The following is a 23,273-nucleotide window of genomic DNA, read 5'->3' on the forward strand; positions in this document are numbered from 1 at the left end:
CCCCCTTTAGTTTAGGTAATTACATGTTTTAGAAGAATACCAGGTACATCTGCTTCAAGAAGGAAAAAAGTTAAAAAGCAATAAAAATTAAATAAAGATGAACTCACGCTGTATGTAGTTGTGAGATCCACTGTTTGGCAGGGATGGGGAAATACTATCCGAAGCAGAGCAGGAAACTATTAAATACATGCAAAACAGAATGGCAGCAACAGGAGAAAGATGATGGCTACCTTAGTGGGTAGCTTATAGTGACCTTAAAAACCCTCCCAAGCCTGTTCCAACACTGAAAGGGTTTCATAAACAAAACCCACCAAAACCAGCTGCTGTCACTGGAGCCCTGTTCACTTGCACAGTGCTCCTGTGATATGTGGAGATGACACAGCCTTACTGAAACACAATTGTTAAGTACAATTGTTTTGGTTTTCAGCTAGAAAATCTAGGCATTAATCCATTGCCCTAACTCTTACAAAAGCCTTTCTCCCTTAACAAAGGATGTTACATTTTTCTCTGGTCTCTGCAGTGTTCACAGTGATGCCCTGCACTCCTTCACACTGACCAGTTTACAACACACATTGATTTGTGTCCCTTACAGTCCCTGCACCCCACAGAAGGGAACTGGTGCCTACAGTCAGATTTTATTATCAAATACTATTTTAACCCAGTGCAAGAGTAGTTCCCAGGCTCTTAGTTCAGCATCCTCCATTGACTTTAGTATAAGGTCATTATCACTGAATTATTTTCACTTCAGGTTGGTTATGTTCACTGCTGACACTAATATGAACAAATAAAATAAAAGTTCATGTTGATACTATTAAATATGTTATGGATATTTTATATTTCTTACCACAGTTTTTACAGTTTCACAAATATCAAAATCCAGGTGTACATGTCCATTTTGCAACATAGAATGACTATACAATTCCAAAAAGAGCAGGCATTTCAAATACACAATTCTGAAGTGTAAACACAGTGTACAAGCTCTTCACTTCACAATCCAGGTGCTATGCAGTAGCAGCTGAGGTAACACCATACAGCATGAACTCAACAAATGGTTGGTTAGCCTCAAGATGATTTTTAGCATCCTTCTGTACTGTCACCTGTTCAGTCTTTAGTTCTCCCCCAAGTTATACAAACATACAATAAATACATTTCTGATTTTAAAGGACACTTAGACAAGTCATGAGGATTTATGTGAGTACAGTACATTTAAGTTCAAGTGCAAAAAAAGTAACTAGTGGCTAGTCATTGATGTTTCTTTTTATTGTCTATGGTGTTGGTCCCAGGCACTGCCAGAACGTGGGTTGTTCTAAAAGCACAGCTAAAGCACAGCTACGGGACACCCCTTCAGTCAAGCTAACAGATGTCAAAGTGGGTAAACCTGTGCACCCCCTTTCCTGCTCAGCTGCTGCCACCTTCCTCTCCCTGACTCTGGGCTCCTGCTGGCCTTGCCTCTGGCTCAGCTCAGTCCCCCAGACCTTCCCCACGGAAGGCCTCGTACCTCACGCACATCTCACTTCCAGGAGGGCAGCTGAGCAGTGCTCCCTCAGTCCCATGGGAGCAGAGTGCTCAGGATCTCCCAGGAACAAGCTGCTTGTCTAAGAAAATGGGCCAAAACACTGTCCTGACTAAACCCCCCCGACTCTTCCCTGAGCCTGAGGATTTCCCTCCAGCAGCAATTTTCACTATGCACCAGCACAAGCTGGCTGCAGACAGTATTAAGAAGCATAACAAAACATAATCCAAAGTCCTCCAGTGTCTTGACATTGGGCAAAGTAACTTCCTAAACATACTGCAATTGAGTTACATTTGCTTCCTCCTGAGAATCTCTCATTCTACTTGATTTCTGCATCCACTACTTTGCCCCTATAATCCTAAACATTTAAGATTTTTAGGTGATTCCTCCCTACCCCCCCACCTTCCCTAGGCACTTAAAGCTTACTGTTTTCTTAATAAATAACCGTAATAACTACACTGCATTAAATAAACCCCTGTATAGATGATGAAATAAAAAACCCAAAAAGATCACTGATCAATCTCAGGCTGTGCAATCTGGATCAAAGATTCTTGTCTCAATATAACATCAAACTTAAAATTACCCAAATGCACACAACCTTATGCCCACCTGCGAGGCTGCAAGCACAGAGGGTAAATTCTTCAGAAGCCTTCCTCCAGCTTTTGTGTTGCACTAAAACGCCAGTTCAAAACCTGTGCTTTGCAGAACTAAACTTCTATCTCAAACAACTGAACATTAGCTTCAAAAACATATTCTTTGAATATGCATGCAGTTTACTTCATCCCTTACCATAATATTAAGATACTCTTTCTTAAGCTACTCTGAGAAATCCTTCCAGAGACACTTTCATAACATTGCTAGAATTATTAGATCTGGTATTTTCTGATAGAATATTCAGGGAAATTCCGTGTCTCTCTTAAAAAGTCATTTAATTTTGATTTGGGAATAAACTTAAAGAAAAAATCCAATCAAATCAGACACACTGTGCCTCAACAAATGAGGAGTGAACTCCCTTTCTTCCACAGATGGTAAAGAAATTTCAGAACCCTTGACTCAGCTTTAGCAAAGCAGCTGAGAATCCTTCCTACCATTATATCTGGCCACATCACTTCCCTCGAGAATCCGACCTTTTGGCTTCCCTGCTCAATGTTGCTCTGTGTAGTCATATGAATATTCTTTATATAGTTAAAAGCTTGCACTGCATCACGTTATGATTGTTAAGATGAAGAAGTCCTACTTTTGAGCTCCTACTCCAGCGTTTCCCAGGTGAGAAGCAGAATTCCATGCACTGGATTTGGTAAGATGAGCACATCTCAGGGCCCTGCAGCAGCAGGCTGAGCATCACGATCCGACACCACACGGCTGCCATCTGCTTGGGAATCTGATGGTGCTGCAGGTGTTGGTGCCGAACAATTTCTGGGCTGCTCAGAATCTGTTGGATTTTGGGGCTGTCTTGCTGAGCTGGCTGATGAAGCACTGCAATTCTCATTGGTTTTCTAAACAGAGGGGAAAGAATTGCATTCCAAAAGTCAACATAAATACTCAGGACACTGTCCCCACTGGCACCCCCCAGATGCATTCAGGCACTGCTGGAACATCACAAGGCACTTGCTTTGAATGCCCACAACATAACGAGTCAAATTTAAAGCAGCAAAGCAAAAGTACTACATTTAAATCCAGATGACACTAATAGCAAGCAGACAGCAGCTTACCTTCCATATCTTTTCCTAACTGCACTTTCCCAAGAAGCATGCAAAAAACAAACTTGTGTTTCAAGGGGAAAAAAACAATTAACTGGTCTTCAAAGTGTTTAGACAAGATAATTCTTATGGCTAAGCAAGTCTATAACTTTTTTTTCATGCTTCTTAAATACAGTTTTTCTCAGTTGATCCCCGCCCTTCCCAAGATATTGCTCAGACTCTCTGACTGGCAGAATTTTTGCTGTGTTGATGTACAAATTTATCCAGTCTTCTTAAACAAGCCTTATCAGGGAACATAAGAGCACATTTAAACACCATTTACATTCCCAGGGCTGAAAGAGCAAATCTCCACACTAACACATTTCATTAGAAGGTGATGCATTGCCTATAATTATTTGTTTTGCACTGAAGCATAGAGAATAAGGCTAGTATGTCCTTTTGTTTGAAGGACTATGAGCAAGCAGAAGCAAAACTAATCCAAAATCTTAATGAAATAAGAAGGAATCATTTTTGTCACTAATTCTCTGTGCACTGACCCTCCTTCCAAATGATCTATTTTCATTTTAAGGAAGCTATTTACCAAATTCAGTAAGAGAGCTTGACAGCCTTTTCCTGGTTTCAGTATTTTAGTATCATCAGCCTAAAATAAATGACTGAGCGCAAAACCTGAAATATTTTGAAGCAAGTTTGTCCTATTGGAGCACTGAAGGAGGGATGAGAAATTTTGGAGAATAGACACGATGAAGAAAATGATACAATTTCCTTGGTGCATTGAGTTTTGGCACATTAACAAGAAGTACTCTTGTATCAGCACTGTATTTTTAAAGGAATAAAAGCATTGTGAAGAGAACATGTGCCATAGAGAATAGGCACAAAAGCCCTTCTGGCACTTCACAGTGCTCAGTGAAGCAGCTGGGTTGTGTCTGGCAGTGCTGGACAAGTCACTCTCAGACACCACACACCTGCAAAACATTATTTATGTCCATTGCCTGAGTTCTGTGTAACTTCTTTGCTCTGATTTAACAGAGGGCAGCTTACACTAATCAAGATCCTGAGTACCTTTGCAATGGGAAGCTGAGCAGTTTGTCTGGACATATTACTTCGATGTAATGTGTAAGAGACCTTGTGATATCTTCAGCTCACATTCTTTGACTTTGGAAAGGTCAAAAGCAAACAAAAACCCCAGCCAACCTTAAGCACACCTCTAACACAGTTCCAAGAATAAAGTCAAGTAAGAAAGGCAGGAGATCACTGACCAGGTGAAATTCCTACACCCAGCTCTGCTGATTCACACTCATATCCCAAATTACCCATTTCTAAAGACAGCACTTGTGGAAAAAGCATTTCTGTGTTTACGCCTACTGGGTTCAAGAAGGAACCTCACCCACCCTGAACTTCAGACAGGTAAACACAGGGCTGAGACTGACCATGCTGTTCCAAACCCTGACTGACAGCACCTCCCAACTTGGCTTAGCAGTGTGCACCAGCTCCAGTTGGAAAGGCATGGCCAGAGCATTACAAGTTCACATCCAAGCCCATCCAACCACTGAGGCAGCTATTACAAGTGGCTCTGTGGGGAGACTTAACAGAAGGGTAATGGTGCAGAATGGCTCTTATTTGGTGTAACTCTAGGTAAAAAAGAGATTAACTTCACTTGAAAAGAAAGTTCTGTATCCAATCAGCAGCTGTCTGGCCCACAGCAGCCATGTATATGTCTGACAGCATCATCTAAGGAAGCAAAACTAAATAAAATTAATTTTACAGTCTGTTAAGCAGCTGTGCATCTTCACGTTCAATTACCACCTTGTAAATTTTACAAAACACATAACCTGCAGATTCCAACTAATATGAAAAGAAATGTAAACTTAAAGGGAATACAAATATATCCAAGTCTGTTAAATACAGTCCCTTTCTATGTTTCTTCTCCTACCATCTTCAGGAAGATACAACTTGCAAAGTTATTCCTGCTACATTATACATAGAAAACAACTCTATTTCATAGTATTTCAACTAGTGTGTCACAAGTCCAGTTTTACTACAAGCTGACAGAAAATACCTACCAGGTACAAACAGATTTATCGAGCTATAAAGGTTTTAAAGCTTGTAAAATTACATAAGAGCTTCCTGAACATTAGAAGATTACCTGTAACGGCTGATTCTCAGGAGTGGGATTGGTTTTGGATAGTTTAACCATCTCTTTTATCTGGTAGACAGCATAAGCTAAGGTGACCCATGGAGAAGAACTGATGCCCCAAGCAGGCTTGTTCACATCCTCTTGCTCTTCCTGGTGTTTAGTTTTCTTTGGAGGGAGTCTGGGCTCAGTCCGAGGCATGATATCTTCCGACTGCTGTTGCACAAGGTCAATAGTTGCTATGGGAACAGGACTGGAAGGCACTGGAATCCTTTCCGCCAGCATTGTCTTTTCTGAAGTTTAAAACAAAAGCATCACTGGCAAAGCCAACAAGCTTAAAAAAGGACAACCCTGAAGCAGACAATGATCATGAAGTGTTCCTTGCTTTCACACTGTGGTTATCACTGCCCTGAAAGCAGAGCACTGGCACGAGCCACCAGGAGCCAGACATGGCACAGTCTGGTTGGGGAAACGTGGCTGCTGCCTGACGAGCATGGCTGTTGTGCCACTGCATGGGGGCTGAGGAGCATGAAAAACTCCACTTGCTCCCAGCAAAGAGTTCCTGTGGAGTTATGCAGGCAGTGAGACAAGAATTAAGGATGGTGACACACTGGAAGGCACAAAGTATCTGTCAAAGAGTTTCAGGTAAAGGAAGAAATTGTCCCAAGAGACCTTTACATCTCAGGTCTTCCAAAACTGTAATAGTTTTTGTAACTATCTTGAAATGTCATGGATAAAATGACTGCCATGACCCAACCCAGCATGCCTTACAATCTTGAAGAGCCAGAGTATTCATACAAAAAATAATTAAACAGATTTTTAGTAACTGGGAGTTATTTTCAGTAATATCTCTGTGCTCTCTGTAAAAAACACATTCTGTAAACTTTGAAAAAAATTTTTTCCAAAGAAAATATTTTACAGATTAACAAGATCTTTCTTTTGAAATTATAAAATTCCTTTTACACATTTGGTTTACAAACTCCTAGATAATACTGGATATTTTAAGCAAGAGCTGGATGTTCTCAAGGAGTGAAGAAACGAGGAGACTAATCCTGCACACGCTTGACCACATGCTTCATTTTACTGTTCCAACTGGTCTGCTGAAAGCAGCCTAATTACTGTCATGTTTTAAATTAACACACACACTGTTAAAATGGGTAGTGTGTATTAAATGAAAACCAAAGACAGAAACAAAGAGAACAAGGCCACTATGGACAAACTGGCCTTTTGTAGATTCGTGTGTAATTAACTGAATGCTGATAGGAAAGTGAAGCAGCAAATAGCCTTTTCACCTTTCCATTTTTTACCATTATCATTTGAACACTAGCAAAAGGTATATTTGAACACGTCAGTACAGGCAGCTTGATAACTAGTTAATTTAATATTCCAGCAAAAGAAAACTAACTTTCATTTTATATTCAAAACTCATACTAGAAAATATTTGGGTAAAAAGCAGCTCAAAAATTCATGACTTTTCACAGTTAGCCAGAGTTTTATTGTCTTTGTAAAAATTATAGTCACAGTAAATCCCTAACGTTGCTCCAAGTATTTAGTTTCTGGTTAACCTTTATCAATATAAAGATAGAGATTAAAAAGTTCAAGTTCCCCCAGAGGGGAGATACCTCAGGTTTAAAAAAAAATCTATAAAATTTTTTGTCCCCTGAAGCCACCTCTATAATTTCTAGCAGGTGGCTTCGACTGGCAGAATATGAGAGAACAAAGTGGGATTGAGGTGACCTTAACGAATTGATGCAACTGAAATGACTCACTACAGCTGTGAAGACTAACCTAAGGATTCTCAGAACTCAGAGGACATACAGGCAGCAAAATGTATCATGCTTTCCTTCTATGGACACTCAAGAGCTCAATGCTGCCCTTCTTGCAGCAGCATACCACTTCAATTTCTTCACTGCACAGGACAAAAGCTTCCCACTTGAAAATGAACTGTTTTGTCAAAATACAAGTTAAGACACCAAACATACAAAAGTAAAGGTGCAGGAGCAGCTACAGAGAGATCTTTTTTCCACTGCTTCTAATTCTGTAATGTCTCTGTGACATGAGTATTTACCTTCTTCTTCATCAGGAACCAACATCCACTGGATCAGTGCAAACAGAAGCAGAATCACTAAACAAGCCATCCCTATTCCTCTGAATGTGGCAGCAGGACCTGTAATGAGATTTTTTTTTCCTAAATTAAGAACCTACTTACTTAAAATAAAATGAGTCAGCATGATATGCTTCTTGTCTATATATTGCCCATGTAGACTCTTATTAGCTTGTTTCATTACATTTACCTCCCCCATCACTTCTTCAACAGGCTTTGTAAAAGATTTTTAAGCAAGTAATTAGATTCTCATTTGTTCATCAAGAGGCTTTATAGTATCAACCTATTCTTTCACAAAGGATTCATTCATCTTACAGATGAGGTCAGGTATTCGACACAATAATGGAAATATCTAGGTGGAACATATTGAATCAATCTGGACACTGACAGAACAAAGCCATGAGCAATTTGGTCTGAATGCAGTGCTGACCTTGATCAAATTGACCTTTGATCAGGGGCCTGGACTGGAGATTCTAGGGCCCTCCCCAGCCTGAAAAGTTCTATGATCCTGTGATCCATACAAAGTGTATTACTCTTTAACGCATAACAATACCTACAATATATCTACAGCATAAATAAGTTTAAAGCAGACAGGTAAAACCAGAATAAATAAAACTAAAATTTTCAATATTACTTTTACTTACCAAAGTAATTGACCAAAACTCCTCCAACCATGGCTCCACATCCTCTGCCCAGCCCCAGGTGCAGACCTTGCAGTATTCCCTGTGCCGACGTCCTCAGCTCCGGAGGCACAGCCGCGCTCAGGTACGAGATGCAGGCTGCCCAGATAGCTGCATGTGTGACACCTGCAGAAACAGACACCAGAGGAGCACCAGGGCCACAGGGTGCCAACACAACATCTGAGCAACTGCACTCACCAGCTGGAGCACATGGAGAGGAAAACAACAAAAACCTTCCAGTGACAAATGGCTGTGAAGTACAAATCGGCTTTTGGTAAAGTGATACTGGCAACCAAGCCACAGAGAGACAGGACAACTCCTCCTGCAGAGCCTGTCTCCCTCAGCTCTTTCTCCCTCCAAGATGACCTCAGTTCTCTTCTGGAGACACAGTCCCTAGGGAGACAAGTCTCTCTGCCAGATTCATTGTGCCTTCCTAGTGACACAGAGCCTTTGGAATACAGTCCCAATTTCACAACCTGCAGGCAATTAAAGCATTGATGCCTCTCAGCAGTCTCCTTACCACCACAGTGAAGGCAGCACTAAGGTCATAAAATCCAGACAGTATCACAGACATCCATGCCATTCCAGAGGCAAGAAATAATCCCCTCGTGCCCTTCTCACTCCCCCAAAAAATGCAGCACCTCCCAGCAAACTCTTGCTGAACTCAATACCAACACATTCTGCATTTAGCATGGAATGGTTCAGATGAGAACAGCACACAAGCTCCTCAGGGTAAGCCAAAGACATCACTTTCCATGGCTGCTGTTGAGAGGCAGTGCCTCCCTCCTGCTGCAGCTGCATCCTGCCCTGCACCTGATCCTGTGTGGGTGCTGCCACCACTTCACGCACTCCTGCAGCAGCCATCCTCAGTGCCACCAACCACGGCCCCACGACAGCCCCAGTCCTCAGTGCCACCAACCACGGCCCCACGACAGCCCCAGTCCTCAGTGCCACCAACCACGGCGCCATGGCCACCCCAGCCCCCAGCAGAGACCACGCAAGTGTCTCTCCAGCCCATGCCCAGCAGGTTTGGGGTTGGGAACACTTTTTCCTCCTCCAGGAGAGCTAAGGGACAGCCAGCACACGACCCTCAGCGTGGGAAGCTGGTTACAGGTGGAGCCCTCCCCTTGGGCCTGTGTGGAGTGGGGAAGGACAGGAAAAGGCAGGATTGTAGAGAAGTTAGAAAAACAAAACAGTTTTGTACTTCATCACACATTAAATAAGACTGAACTATTTTGCCACCCTCAGATTGAGTGGGAATTTTTTTCCCTTATTTTAGAGGTATTAAAAATAGTCATCACAGTTTACCAATTCCTAAGCTCTACTGCCTCAGTTTTAAACAAATATTGGCACAACTGATGATTCAGTCAACATGTTTCTGTCCTCTACACTTGACTTAGTAATGAACAGTTGGACAATCAATAATTACTTAGGCATTTAGGCTGAAGACTACTATGAGCAAGAAAACACATTCTCATAACATATGGAATAATGTGGATTTTGCTTAGGTAAAATGAGAAACAGCACTCTATGAAATTGATATAGTGCAGGTACACACCTGCATGTCCACCAGGCTATCCAGGTCAAATTCACTCAAAATCAAACCCAAAACTCCTCAAGCTTTGTGTATTACACATATATATGTGCATGTATCTCTCTCTCAAGGTTTTGGTACTAGTACATCCCTGTATTGAAAAAGAAAAAGCTTGCATCAAAATGAGTCTGTATTACCTTACCATTTAGAGTTTAAGGCTTTAAAACTCACAGATTTTCTATGCAAAAAGCTTAAGAGTTTTAAAACTCACTGAGTCTCTTACTTTCTTTAATGCAGATCCATGGATGCATTGCAAATAGCAACTAAGAGCTGTCCCAATAAGAAAGCAGAGCTAATTTAAAATAGGTAAAGTGGTTTTGGTTTAGAAAATACATCAATTAACATAAAACATGCAGTTTTACTGGCTGTTAGGAGCAATTCCTAAAGCCAGACAAATAAAAAACACATCTGAAATTATTTGAACTGAGTTTGTTTGAACACAAAAGGCCATAACTTAACCAACAGGTTCTTGGATGTTTTCATCTTCAGCAGTGCAAGCCCCACTAGAACACAGTGTTCTCTGTTTCTCTGAAAACAAATCCATACCTTTAAATCAGCTCACTACACTTGCCTTTAAAGGCACAGCCTTTTTATTTTAGTATGTGTATACATTATTAATGTGATTTTTATTATTTATACAACAATAACTATTTGAAACAGTTTTTACCACAACTCACATAAGAAGTCTGGTCTGGATTACTGTTACTGCTAACCACAATTCTTTTTAAAAGAAGTTGCTCACTATATATATTGTGACATTATTTGCTAAAACCACTAACCACCATTTCATCATCTGCACAACAGTTCCAACAAGTGCAGCAACCCTAGAGTGATGCTTGTAATTTTAGTGAATTTAGGATAATTCATATGCAAACTGTGAGCTGAAGATTTGGAGATCCAAATTTATTTCAAGAGAAATATGCATCATAATTATTGTCAGCCAAAGGCCAAACTCTTTGCTCTCTAGACAGAACTGTGTTGCTGGAACATCAGTAGGAGTCACTTCTTAGAATAGTACTTGTTTTGGAGTTTGCTGAGTAACTGCCAAGTGAAAACAGCTCATTTTCAGGTTAACAAGATGGTTTTGTAATTTAGAAAAAATTCCTGTCATGCAAATTGGTGAGCTAGCATAGCTGTTATCAGAGAACCTGGACCAGTGCCCTGGAACAATAAATTGCAGCTAACTAGCATAGCAAAACTTTATCTGCTAAGTGCCAAATGAACAAGATTGCTTGTGTGCAATATATATAGACGTGTATGCTTTACAAGGATGTCTTGAAATCTTCAGTTATTACAGATCCAGCCTTAGCTCTTATTTTCATACACTGCCTGTGCAAGTCAATACAGCATAGTGGTCAAAAACTTTGGATTGAGAAGTGAGTTGTTTAAATCTCCTCATTTATTCCTTTGAGAGTGCAATGCAATGAGAGCTGTCCTCATCCCATCTACAAACAACAGCTGGAACACAGCATGGTTCTTATTACAATCAATAGATGCAGTCTGCAGTCATCTTCCAGAAAGGTCTCCATGCCCTTCAGCAACAGCACATGGGGATAATCCTGCTTGTATTGCAGAAACATAATAAACAGAAAAATAAATTTTTTACAGAAGTCAACTAAAACTTCTGTTAGCCTTAAAACCCCTCAAGCTGAGGAGTTTAGATAGAATGTGACAGCTTCCTGGAAAAAAGTTCTGCACAATTAGAGCAAGGACTTCACCGAGGGGTTTCAAAGACCTGTCAACTTGATGGCCCACATGGTACCCACATGTTGTACACAACCTACTCTTTTTTTGGTTTTCAATACTTCCAATCCTTACATAGAGAAAACAGCTACAACTCTTGCTTCCCTCTGTCAACAAGCTCACTTAAAAATAAGAGCTTCCACCTCACCAAATTTCATTAAGGTATCACTTCTTACTGCCACTGACAATACAGTGGTTATGTAGGAGAGAAAGCAGAGCCCAAAGAAACAGGACTTGGAATTGCTGCAGAAAAAAAACACAACTCTAGAAAAGATGAAAACTGGTAAGAGCAGGAAGGGAATGAATAAAGAAGGGAGGTGGGGGGGAAGTCAGCAGTACTTCTAAGGTGACAACCTTGATCCCCCATTTGTCAACACTGAATGAGATGACCGGAATCCCACAAATGCAGTGGCAGTGGTTAGACACACACGGGGCACCCACGGACATCAGGGACCAACAAATGATGTCTGACAAGGGCACACAGAACACAGAGACCTGGGGCTGGGTGGGGGAGCTGTGCGTGGGTTTGGTTTGGGTTTAGCCTTCTCATTTGCTGACTATAAATAACTGCAAATAGCCAGATTAACCAAGGAGCCCATGATTCAGCAGTGGCTAAATATAGTAACATCTGGCAGATACATTTATGACAAAGTAATATTTTGAAGGTCCTTAATTTTTTTTTCAAATCTCAATTACTGAGGATTTGTGTACTGTGTACTCTTGTTGTATGTAAAGGCAAACCTATGTATTGTGCAATTCATACTGAAATTTCAGCAGAAAAGCTACATTCAAAGTACAAGAAACTTCCTTTTCAGCCATGACTTACAGGATACTTCCAGGCACAAATTTATGGCTGTATAGGTGAAACCAAAAAGGTTTTTTCCTGTATTTTGATATGGGATATCTTTAAAATAGGATTACCTAAAAGGCAGCATCCAAAGCTTTGTATTTATCATTTGTTTTCCCTAGATGTTTGAGCAGGTGGGAGCATAACACATACTCATTCTTCAGGTTCTTTCTAACACGTTCCTATTTTAACATTTGGTATGAACCAAGCATAAATGAAGCATCAATTCAATAGTTGTGGTTTGGGGGCTTTTTTTAATAACAAAATTCAGAAGCTTGCTGTTGTGGCAATTATAATATGATAAACTGTTTTGTTAGCTCAGAACGTTAAGGAACCAGCACACAAATGGATCTCTCAGTGCTCTCTAATGGCATTTTGTAACTCAAAGTCTACCTTACAAAGATTTCTGTAAGTATAGCAGAAAAAGTTAAATTCAAGTTATGCTGCACACAGAATAATAAAACTTCTAAGTATAATCTGAGGAAAAAAATCAAAATATTATTGTATAAAGCCAAAATACTGGCTTTAAAAAGATGGTAAAAAATGGTACTCTTCAAATATTGAAGAAATAGAAAGTAAAACAGTTCCACTTTTTCATGGTTTTCAGAAGTGATACCCACCACAAAAAAAGGTCACAAAAAAGACAACAAAAAGGTCATAAAAACCACACTAGAACAATGTATACTTTAACATTGCAAGGAAGTTCTTACAGGCTTCTACAACAGGATTTGAAAACAGGACTCAAGTTACTCGTCAATAGACCACACCTCTGTCCTTGTAAATAAGTTTGAGAAAGGGCATAGCTCTTAAAGAAGTTCTCTTAGCATTGAGAAAGCATTGAGAGAACTTCTGCTCTAGCTATTAAAACAAAAATTCTATAATCTAAAAGTATTGATGGAAGTGAAAAACTGAAATATTTAACAGAGAATGACCCAGGTTATTTTTTGAAGTTTTTTGTGGCATCCTTTCAAGGACTGCAACCTCTGGCATTTAATGACGTTCACATTTATCACCAAACAGGATCTGCAGTAGGTGTGTACCCTTGTAGCTCATGCTTCTGTCTCTTTGTTTATTTAGAGGGTGTGCTGGTCTCACACAGTTCTGTTTGAATAAATAGAGAACTGTGCACAATCAAATGCACACCCACCCTTTGATGTCAAATATTTCCCAGGATAAACATTAATGGTTTATGTGTTTTATGAACCTGCATCTTCTGGGGTATTTGTGGTCAAAACAACAGAGAAAGACCAGATTTTTTACTTAATCACAGCTCACTTGAAAGCAAGATAAATGGGAGCACCTGATCTTGTGCTGGAAGGCCTTACCTTGAAGCACTTCCATGGGAAGAACGGTCCAGGCATTTTCCAGGTACGAGATGTAGATGTATCGCGCTGTGTTACAGGCAAGGCCAATATAAAGCACTCTAAAGGAAATAGAGAAAGGACAAGTCAGGATGGTCTGCACTTTCCCTTTCTGGTATGTTACAATACAGCTTACTGATTTAGAAGTTATTTACAGGCATACTGTTTGCCAGTCTAAAGCATTTGCTCAACAAAAAAATATATCCTTCAAGTTCTACACCCAAACATAAACCCTCCTCCTGCCCATTCAACACATTCAAAATCCTAATAGAAAAAAAATAAATCAAAGAGACAGCAAACCCATTGAGCTTTTAATTGAGCTCTGTAGTTCTTTGCCACACTCTAAACAGGATTGTGTTTCAGAGAGAGAATTTCTGAGTGCATTCAACATCCTTTCCAAACAACCTGCTTTTCTAATCATCCAGAGATTCATTCTGCCATTTCAATGAAAGCCTGGAGCAGGTTTGTATTAAAGGAATTAATTTTAACCCAATTAATATAAGTTTATAGTCCCAGTATCTGCAAACTGCTCAGAACTACTCTAAAACACATCCCACAGAAGCAATATGGTTTATAACAACATGCCTCAGGATAAAACTTAGCCATCCTGCTGAAAAGCAGCAGATGCTGCATCTCAGAATTTAGAGGAAAAAAAAACCAAAACAACAAAAACTCTTACAACAGCTTTTAAACAATGAAATACAAAGACTATTTGTGAAGTGCATTTCCCATTGCACATTTAACCTGATGACTCTTCCTTTCCAGTTTTTAGATTTAGCATAGCTTCCCTTTGGGGTGCTCATTCATCCAGCTATCTTCCTCTTATTTTAGATGGATCTTGGGAAACAAAGACTTAATTGAAAACATGTTTACAGCTTGAAAAAGGGTACTATTGCAACCTTTAAAGATTTTTTCAGGGATGAGGATAATTTGTTGTCCCAATAGGGCTTGTTGTTTGAACCCTGGTCTGGCATAAGTGAAATAAATTGATAGTTAAGGTGAAGCACTGACCTTGTGAAAGGGCTCTTTATTCTTTGTGCTGCTTTTTCAGTTAGTTTTTTTACAAATGCACACTGAGAATTAATTAAATAGTACAGAGCCACTGGAAAATCTAGAGTGAGACACCATCACAAAAACACAACATCTTGTCAACATCTGAGGTCTCCAAATACACATGTTGACAGTGAAAAATTCAGTTCCAGAGTTTTATCATGTCAGTGATATCAAAAAAGGCCTGTGCATTTCATAACAACATGAATTTACTTTCAACAAGTAGGGCAAGCTGGCAGGAAGTCATCCCCCCTCAGTCATAGATCAAACCAAGCTGTGCTGCTTCCAGATACATGTGAGGTCCATGAATAGCTGGTTTAAGCTGCCTTTAGGCAACAAAAGCCCAAGCACTCAAGGAAGAAAACATGGGAAGCCATGAAAAAGTTCACTGTTATACAATAATGAGAACAAACTTGTTCCTTGTGCTGTGAATCATAAATTTCATCTCATCCTTTAATTAATGCCTTCTGTTCCAAACAAATAACTTGGTTCCTTTCATAGCCACAACTTAATGTAGCTCTTATGTACAACCACATTTCTGAAATGTATTAGGACACATCAGCCTCAAAAGGTAACCAAACTCACAAGGTCTGCAGGCTCCTGTCTTCATTCCCCTACCAGAAAGGCCCAGGGTGATGCATACTCTCAGGAATACAAAGGAAGGGCATTATACATTTGCACCTCTCTGTTTAGGTGTATAGTACATCTGTTTAGTACAGATGCACCTCTCTGTTTAGGATGAGTTCTAGACAGCTTAATTTCACTTTTGTCTTGCAAAAACTTTGTCTGTTCACCAAGAACTGTCTTCCTATCTCAGCTGTTCCCCTAGTACAGCCAGACCAGAGTCGTGACCTCCTGCTGCTTCAGAGCTCTTCCATCATCACTAACCACCTACCTGTTACATTTGCAGAAAGATTTGGATTTGGAGTTTAAGAGCAGCAATTTAGTCAGGTTCTACCTCTTAATTTGTTAGAATATATGTACAGAATTTTAGGTAAATTACAGTTTATGAAGATTTCTATAAATATGGTTTTGGAGGGGTATGTCACACAAAAACTTTTGTATATTTACAGAGTCTTTTCAAAAATGCATTTATAAAAATCACTTAGGCTCCTTATCAGACCTACATGGAAAATGTAAACAGATGTTCCTTATGAACCCTACGTGCAGCACCCACACTGACACCATACTCATTTCACAGGTTAAACATTTAAAGCACTGAATCTATATTTGTGACAAGGAGTCTAAGCTGTTTACAGCCATGACTACCAGTCTCTGCTTCCCATAAAAGCTCACATGCTGGAACTGTGGTCAGACAAACACATTCTAGCTTAACCTCAAGTAGGAAGTTATTTTCAGAGCTTGACATCATCTTCTTAAGTGACTAGCAGTTTTGAATGTTTCTACACCAAGTGGGGTCTAAATATTTCATAGCCAGTTTTGTACATTTTTTTGCTCATAGCATCATAGGATGGTTTGGGTTGGAAGGGACCATAAAGATCATCTAGTTCCAACCCCTCTGCCCTAGGCAGGGACACCATTCATTAGGCCAGGTTGTTCAAAGCCCCATCCAGCCTGGTCTTGAACACTTTCAGGGATGGGGCAGCCACAGCTTCTGTGGGCAACCTGTGCCAGGGCCTCACCCCTCACAGTAAAGAGCTTCTTCCTAATATCCTCTCAAAGAAACACTAGAAGCACACATGCACTGCACAAGTGTATGAACAGTAGAGCTAATGAAGTCAGAAACTGGGCATTTTAATCAGCAGGTATTTAATATGGTAATGGGCAAAACACTTGGACAATAATTTGAACATTAGTTTTTAAAAAACTGTGAAAACATAAGAGGTTTCAAACTGTGGTAAGAGTTTTATATGCCACCACATACAATGGTAGAAACAGAAAGATTTATAAACTTGAAAAGGGAAACTGAGCTTCTATCTGATAAGGTGTAAAGCCTATTTCCTTGCAGTTCTACTAAGGACATTCAATAGCATTTTTTCCTGCTACTATGACAATGTGTGCAATTCTGGTACTCATGCCTGCCTTCAAACAGCACAGAAAGAAAAATTGAATAATATTCAAATACTGCAGAAAGAATGTCTACATCTAGAAGTCAAACAACCCATATAAAGGAATTTTGAGCTATTAAAAATAGATAAAACATCAACACCAAATGATTCTGGCTAAGGATATGGAGTTGGAGGCTATTGGAATTTTATTCCTAATAGAAAAATTATTATTTGCACTAGAAGGCAGCAGACAACACACATACAGACCTCTAAAAGAAGGTCAGCTATGAACTCCTATCCATATTTCTTTGGGGAAGAACAAATAAAGGTTGCTTCCTCTCAAACACACAAAGTTCAGAAAGGACAAGGCAGCAGGCAACCCGGAGGAGTCATCTCAAACTGTGATGACTAAACACAAGTAACCATTAGATAACACTAAAATATGACTAATGTGCATTTCCCAGGTGTAGGTATGTAGAATGTTGTTTCATAGCAAACAGGGACTAGTGTTTAAACAATTCAATCTTGATCCAATCTTGGCTTCACAGGTTTAGCTGTGCCAAAAAAAAAAATTTAAAAAAAGGGAGCTAATCCCCTATATCATCCTTCTTTTCATTGGCCAATGCTCCCATCCCCTCCATTTAATCTTATTCACAATCCTACCACTCTTTGGTTTTCATTCTTTAGTTGAAGTCTAAGCCTGAATTTTGTACTATAATATACAGTGAAAGAGCATACCCAAGCTATCTTTAGCTATGAAGACTGTGATGTGTTCTCACCACTCCTCATCATCATATCCTTCCTCCAGGCTTTGCATGCAAGGTGTCATTTTCTCTTACTAATTATTGTCAAATTCAGAGATTAAGACTGACTCTAAGTAAAGAGATCTTCCTCAGTTTCAAGTAAGAAAGAACTTCATCTTTTAAGTAATCTCTCAAATTATTGTGCTAAACATCTCAAACATTTTTAGTAGAGGGCAAATGAATAAAAATATTCATCCCAATAAAAGCAAACAAAGAGCAAGACCTTGGAACAGAATACACAAAAAGAACAGTGCAAACAGTTTAAAAATACTTACATCTCAATGACTGTATGATTATAAACTGGGTATTTGGAAAGGATATGATGCTAACAACACATAGCTCTGAACTTACATGCACAGAATACCTGAGTAAATATGAAAAAACCACCTTTGCAGCTTTATTAACTCAGATTTTCCTCATCTTTCCTCCCCTGTGCTTTTTTTAAAGAGTAGAAGAGGGATTTAGAACATGTGGCTATTAAATCAATTTAGTGAATTTACTGGAAACCAATGCTCACGAATATGCTGGAAGCAGTCGCTTTCACTTACACAAGGCAAAAACAACAGGACAAGCCCTGCAGCCATCTCACTTCATAGCTGACACACACTGCTGAAGGAGGAGAGCAAGCCCTGAACTAGTAAGTGACACTGCCAGGCTGCAACCTCATTCTGCCAACACCCAGAGTCTGATTACAAGGCCATGTACACAGGAGGTGCTCAACTCGTTTCCTCAGCTCAGCTTCTCCCCTCTCAGCCTGCAGCTGACACCTTTCCAGGCTACTGTGGGGGCAACAAACTGCCCTGCAAGGGGAACTAGGCTAAAGCAGGAGGTTTGCAGAATACTGCTACTCACAGGAAAAAAACTGAAAAGCTAATGGCATTTGTATGTCAAAACATACAACCCTTGAGTAGGTGGCAAATTGTAAAGATCTCAGAGCGATGCATCAGGGAACAAGGATATCTTCTGGAACCTTCTGCAAAAGGCATGTTAGTATGTGCTTTATGCCAGGCATAAAGCACATACTAAAATGCAACTCATATGCAAAGCAAGCATTTCAGACCATTTTCAACTCTTAGAATAACAAAAAAAAAAAAAAAAAAATCTATCACATGAGCCACATAACTGAGCAGTAATTAAAAAAAAAAAAAAAAATTAGCTTGAGTTTCACTTTGTAGCACAAGGCCTGAGCCTGAGAGTCACCATTTTTTGTATAGCTCTTTAATGATTGCTGCCATCTTACCTGATGTGACCAACCAATTCAATGAGTTTGTGGCTGAAGAAATAGGCAGTCAGCTCAGACACGTGACTGAGCACAGAACAAACTCCAAAGAGAGTGGTGGTGCCATTCAGGTCTTCCAAGTGCCAGTACAGAAAGGTGAACACAAAGCCATATCCAAACCCCATGAACCAGGCCACGAAGAGCACGGAGCCATACTGGATACTGCACAGCAGTTTAATTAGGTCCCAAAAACTGAAAGACTGTGACTGGCTCATACTGGTAGGAGTGTTATCTGAAGATTCATTGGAGGCATTTCTGTCCACCTGTGAGATCTCGACCTCTTTTCTCTTATTTTCATCTTGCTTGAAGTGCGCGTAATGAAATCGGAACTGGGTGGCCACAATCAGAGCCATCGTCATGAGGACACCAAAAACAATGAAAACGATCCTGTAGTTCTTGTACTCTGGAGCTTTACATCCTTGACCTTCAATGGCAACTTCTGTGTGAGTATAGTCAATGCCAATTCCCACAGAGAGCATGGCCAGCCCCCAGCCCAGAGACCCCCACATACGCTGCAATCCATAGCGGTCCCTGTGTTTGCCGAGGTACTGCAGAGTTATGGTGTCCACAATGGTAACAGAGGAAGCACTGAAAAATTCTCCTATTATGACAACCAGCAGAATGAGTAGAAAGATGGCCTCTACTTCTTGTTGATCATAAACGAGCACAGCTTGGTCAGAAGGCACCGGCTTTGTGCTGATGGAAGCTGAGGTGGTGCTCAGAGTTGTGTTCCCTAGTGAGGCTGGGCTAGTGGTGGTGCTTTGCAAAATCAGATGGGTACTGTTCTCCAAGGTAAAATCCTCACCATTGCTCTGTGTAGGTACCAGGAATGTTATTTCAGGATTAGGTGTCCCTGTTGCTTCCAAAGTGACTGAACTGGAAGTGACCACGTCTCTCCTCCCACGAACTTTCGGGGATGCAGCACTCACTGTGGTTAGTGGAGAAGACACGGAGGAGTTTTGCAGGATTGTTGTTAAAAGGCTGCTTGCGTTAGTGGGATGTGCAGGGGGAAGGCCCTTCGGTACACATCTTAAGGTGGCTGGTCTCACAAATCCAATGCCCAGGTTGAACAAAACCCAGCATAAAAGCGAAAACAGGAGGACAATCTTGCCTTTCTTGAAACGATCTGCCACCACTCCCCAGAAGGGAGCACTGCAAAACTCAATGAAGTACCTGATGCCCACCAGAAGTCCACTCTGACTGGGGGTCATACCCAGCTGCTTGTAGTACACGGGCAGCAAGGGGTAGAGAGAGCCATATGCAGAATAGAAGAAAAAATAAAAGACCTTTGAGATCAGAAGATCGTTGTTTATTTTGACACAGTGCTTTTCTAACCAATCCAGCTCTTCATCTGGGGCAGTGGTTGTCTCTGTCGAAGGGGATTCATTATTGGGTGGCAAGTCTTGATCCTTGGAAATGCCATTGAAAGGATCAGCAAGCACATACTTTCTCTTCTGTTCTTCTTCGTCGTCGGTTAGAATGGCCACCTTATCATCCGCTGCCATGGTTTACCACAAGCATCCAGGATCTGGTGGACTCTCAAGGAACTAGGGCTACCCTGTGAACAAATAAAACATAGGCTGGTTAAGGTACCACAGGGGAGCAGACCTGCAATGGCAGCCATCAAGGACAAAGACAGTTTCTCTCTTGTAAGTAACATTCCTGAGCAATAAATGCAGTATTCAGGGTGGAGAAAGCCATTTGTCTAGACTAGTGGTACATGGTAGCATCAATAAAAATGTGTTTAATGACCAATTCTGTGAAGTTCTCCCAGCATCAGCTTTTATACTGTGCAATAAAACATCTTTCATGTTTAGGAGAGAGAATAACTTATATATTCAGAGTTACTGTGGCAATTAAGTGCTAGCATTTGCAAGTTCTCTTCTTTCAAGTTGGCTTTTCTCCCCCAAGGCTAACTGCTTTATTTCCAGTATTCCCTCCTATGCCATAGGATAGTAATGATTTTGTAATTAAGCAATGCAGCCACATATACCCAGGTTATTTTGATCATCAAAACATATTATCCAATGCCTCATGATGGCCTTCAAAAGGCTCATCAGTTTCCTCTTGGAAAACATTTTTCCAAGCACTCCACAACTATAGCAGAAATTGATGGGAGGCTTGAGCTTCTACGCTGAATGGGAAGAGGAGGGAATTAGGATCAAAACTAGGGTAACAATCTCAAAGACATCAAAGACCTGGGAACAAAGAAACAGACAGAGGCCCTGTAAAGGCATCTTCAAGTCAAATTCTGAAATGGAAAAGAGGTGGACTGGAAGGTAACAGCACTGCAGCTGCCTGCACTTATCTTCTGCAGAAGTGCCTGCAAAATTGATAAGCAACACTAAAAAATAAACACTCCTTAGACTTTGAGTGACCAGCCAGCTTTCACATTTAAAAACAACCCATTCCAATAAACTAGCCGAGCTAAGAAACGCTTCCTTTTCAAAGAACAAAAACCAGCTCTGCCAGCAGGCTATCAGCTCCAAATCATTATTAAAAAACTGATTTTGCTCTACTGGTACCTTTAAATTTAACCTAATAAGATTAGCTCACGTTCACTGTGAGAAAGTTAAACATTTTATATATTTTGGGCTTGTAATCCTTTGCTGTTTGGATTAGTATTACTATCACAGAGGAACTTTTTCAAGGGCCAGTATTTGAAAGGAGAACGAGAAGAACCTGAAATTTCTTGAAGAGCATTCCCTTTATGATCCTGACCTGCTCAAGGAATTTGAAGTTGGACAGGATGATCCTACTCAGTTCATTCCAACTCAGGATATTATATCATTCTATGATAAGTATTTTTTTGCAGTTCTGTACTTTATTTCAAGTAGAAGAGGACAATGAAATAAGTCTTCCATTACTCATCTGAAAGCACAATATCATCCTCTTAAAATTAGTCATGCAACAGTATATTCAGTACCTTTAAATAATTATAATTCATCATTATTTAATACTGACAAAGAATTTGGAATGGATTATTTAATACTGACAAAGGCTAATAAGAGAGACTAACATTCACTAGTATGTTAAATTAATTGTTCCTTATTGATTCAACATATATGTAACAGCTGACAACAAGCCACGGGTATTTCTAAAAGCAACAGTTCATGAGAATAATCTAAACCTTACACAGTTCAGTGAAAGACATGTCTAAAAATACCATCATTAAAATCCCAAACACTCACAAGGTTTGTCTGTTTTTTACTTTCAAATGTCATTTCTATGGGATACTATCTATGAGGATCTCTGGTTCCACTTAGAGAGAAAAGGCTACATACAAATCTTGGAACCTTAAATATTCATGTATTCAAGGTCAGAAGTAAATGAAAACCATGCCAGCACATACACAGAGATTCAAGTTTTTTCTTCCAGTTTCTTCAGAGCCAATTCAAATTAAATTTTAAAAAAAGTATTTCAACTGTCAAAAGATTAGACAGTCCTAATTAAGTTGTTAGAACAGTCAAATATGGAAGCACATTTTCTTGCTCTTACCTGTTACCATCAAAAGCCACATGAACCAAAACCCAGCAGCTGTCTAGTGAGCTCCTGCAATTTCTGGTTCAGCCAACCACATCCACCTGACAGGTGGAAGAACTGTGGGGTTTTTGCTCATTTCTATATCCCTAAAACAAGCCCTTCTAATGAGTAAATTAGATCAGTCATCATCTGCACTCTTATTTTCTTTATGCCTTCTCTTTCTTTGACAACAAAGACTCCAGATCTTGTGCAGGGCCCCACTTATGTCAAGGGGATGTAACTGAGCTTTCAGTATATGCTCATCTGTTTACAGCAACTTGCTTGCTTGCTGCATCAGAGCTTTACAGCTTTTACTTCTGAAGAATAGATTTCCTGTTCCCCAGACATGACAAGATAGAACTCACATTTTAACCACGTGGATATTTTAGGACAACTTCTTTGTAAGTATGGCTTGAAATCATCCTCATTTAAACAAGTTTATTCCTGTATATGAGTTCTGAACCATCTGGTTTCATATAAATAATACTGAAGGCTTTTAGAGCAATTCCTATTAATTTTGTTTCCCTTTTCTCTTGAAGTGCAATTTCAATTCCATATGCTGTATGAATAGTGAGTACGTAACAAATTATGATACTGTTAATCTTTAAACTCTTCAGTTGCTGCATATTCTCCCCCCCTCCATAATTTATTTCAGCTTCAGCATCCATCCTCTAATGCATTGCATTTGCATAATTCCAAAAGATCCACTCCTGCTATTCTGACTAGAACATCCTGGGTTAGAATGCTATGAAAAGTGCATTTCATAATAATTTCAGTAAATATTTTTTCACACCAAGAGCTTCATTGAATGTTATTAATAATACAAAATATACTCTTCAGAAATATAACAGCATCAAGAGTGGTAGGAGCCATATGGCATTCTTTATTGTTTTGATCACTAGTTTGTTTAGGAGTCAGGTTTTTGAAAATCATATTA

The 23,273-nt window shown here is 39.9% G+C and overlaps 1 protein-coding gene across 2 annotated transcripts in view; it reads right to left on the minus strand.

The window, feature by feature from the left end:
- Nucleotides 1-40: 40 nt before the first annotated feature.
- Nucleotides 41-23,273, minus strand: part of MFSD6 (major facilitator superfamily domain containing 6) — a 28,866-nt gene continuing 5,633 nt past the window's right edge. For both annotated transcript variants that reach the window (XM_084209801.1, XM_084209800.1), the window contains exons 2-7: nt 18,776-20,372; nt 13,638-13,735; nt 8,093-8,254; nt 7,413-7,511; nt 5,357-5,637; nt 41-3,009 (exon numbers count right to left, since the gene is read on the minus strand). In XM_084209801.1, coding sequence (XP_084065927.1) covers nt 2,827-3,009; nt 5,357-5,637; nt 7,413-7,511; nt 8,093-8,254; nt 13,638-13,735; nt 18,776-20,319 — 2,367 coding nt within the window. In that variant the 5' untranslated portion in view covers nt 20,320-20,372 and the 3' untranslated portion in view covers nt 41-2,826. The remainder of the gene's footprint in view (nt 3,010-5,356; nt 5,638-7,412; nt 7,512-8,092; nt 8,255-13,637; nt 13,736-18,775; nt 20,373-23,273) is intronic.

Source organism: Fringilla coelebs, assembly GCF_963513975.1.
Source record: "Fringilla coelebs genome assembly, chromosome: 7".
Taxonomy (NCBI): Eukaryota; Metazoa; Chordata; class Aves; order Passeriformes; family Fringillidae; genus Fringilla; species Fringilla coelebs.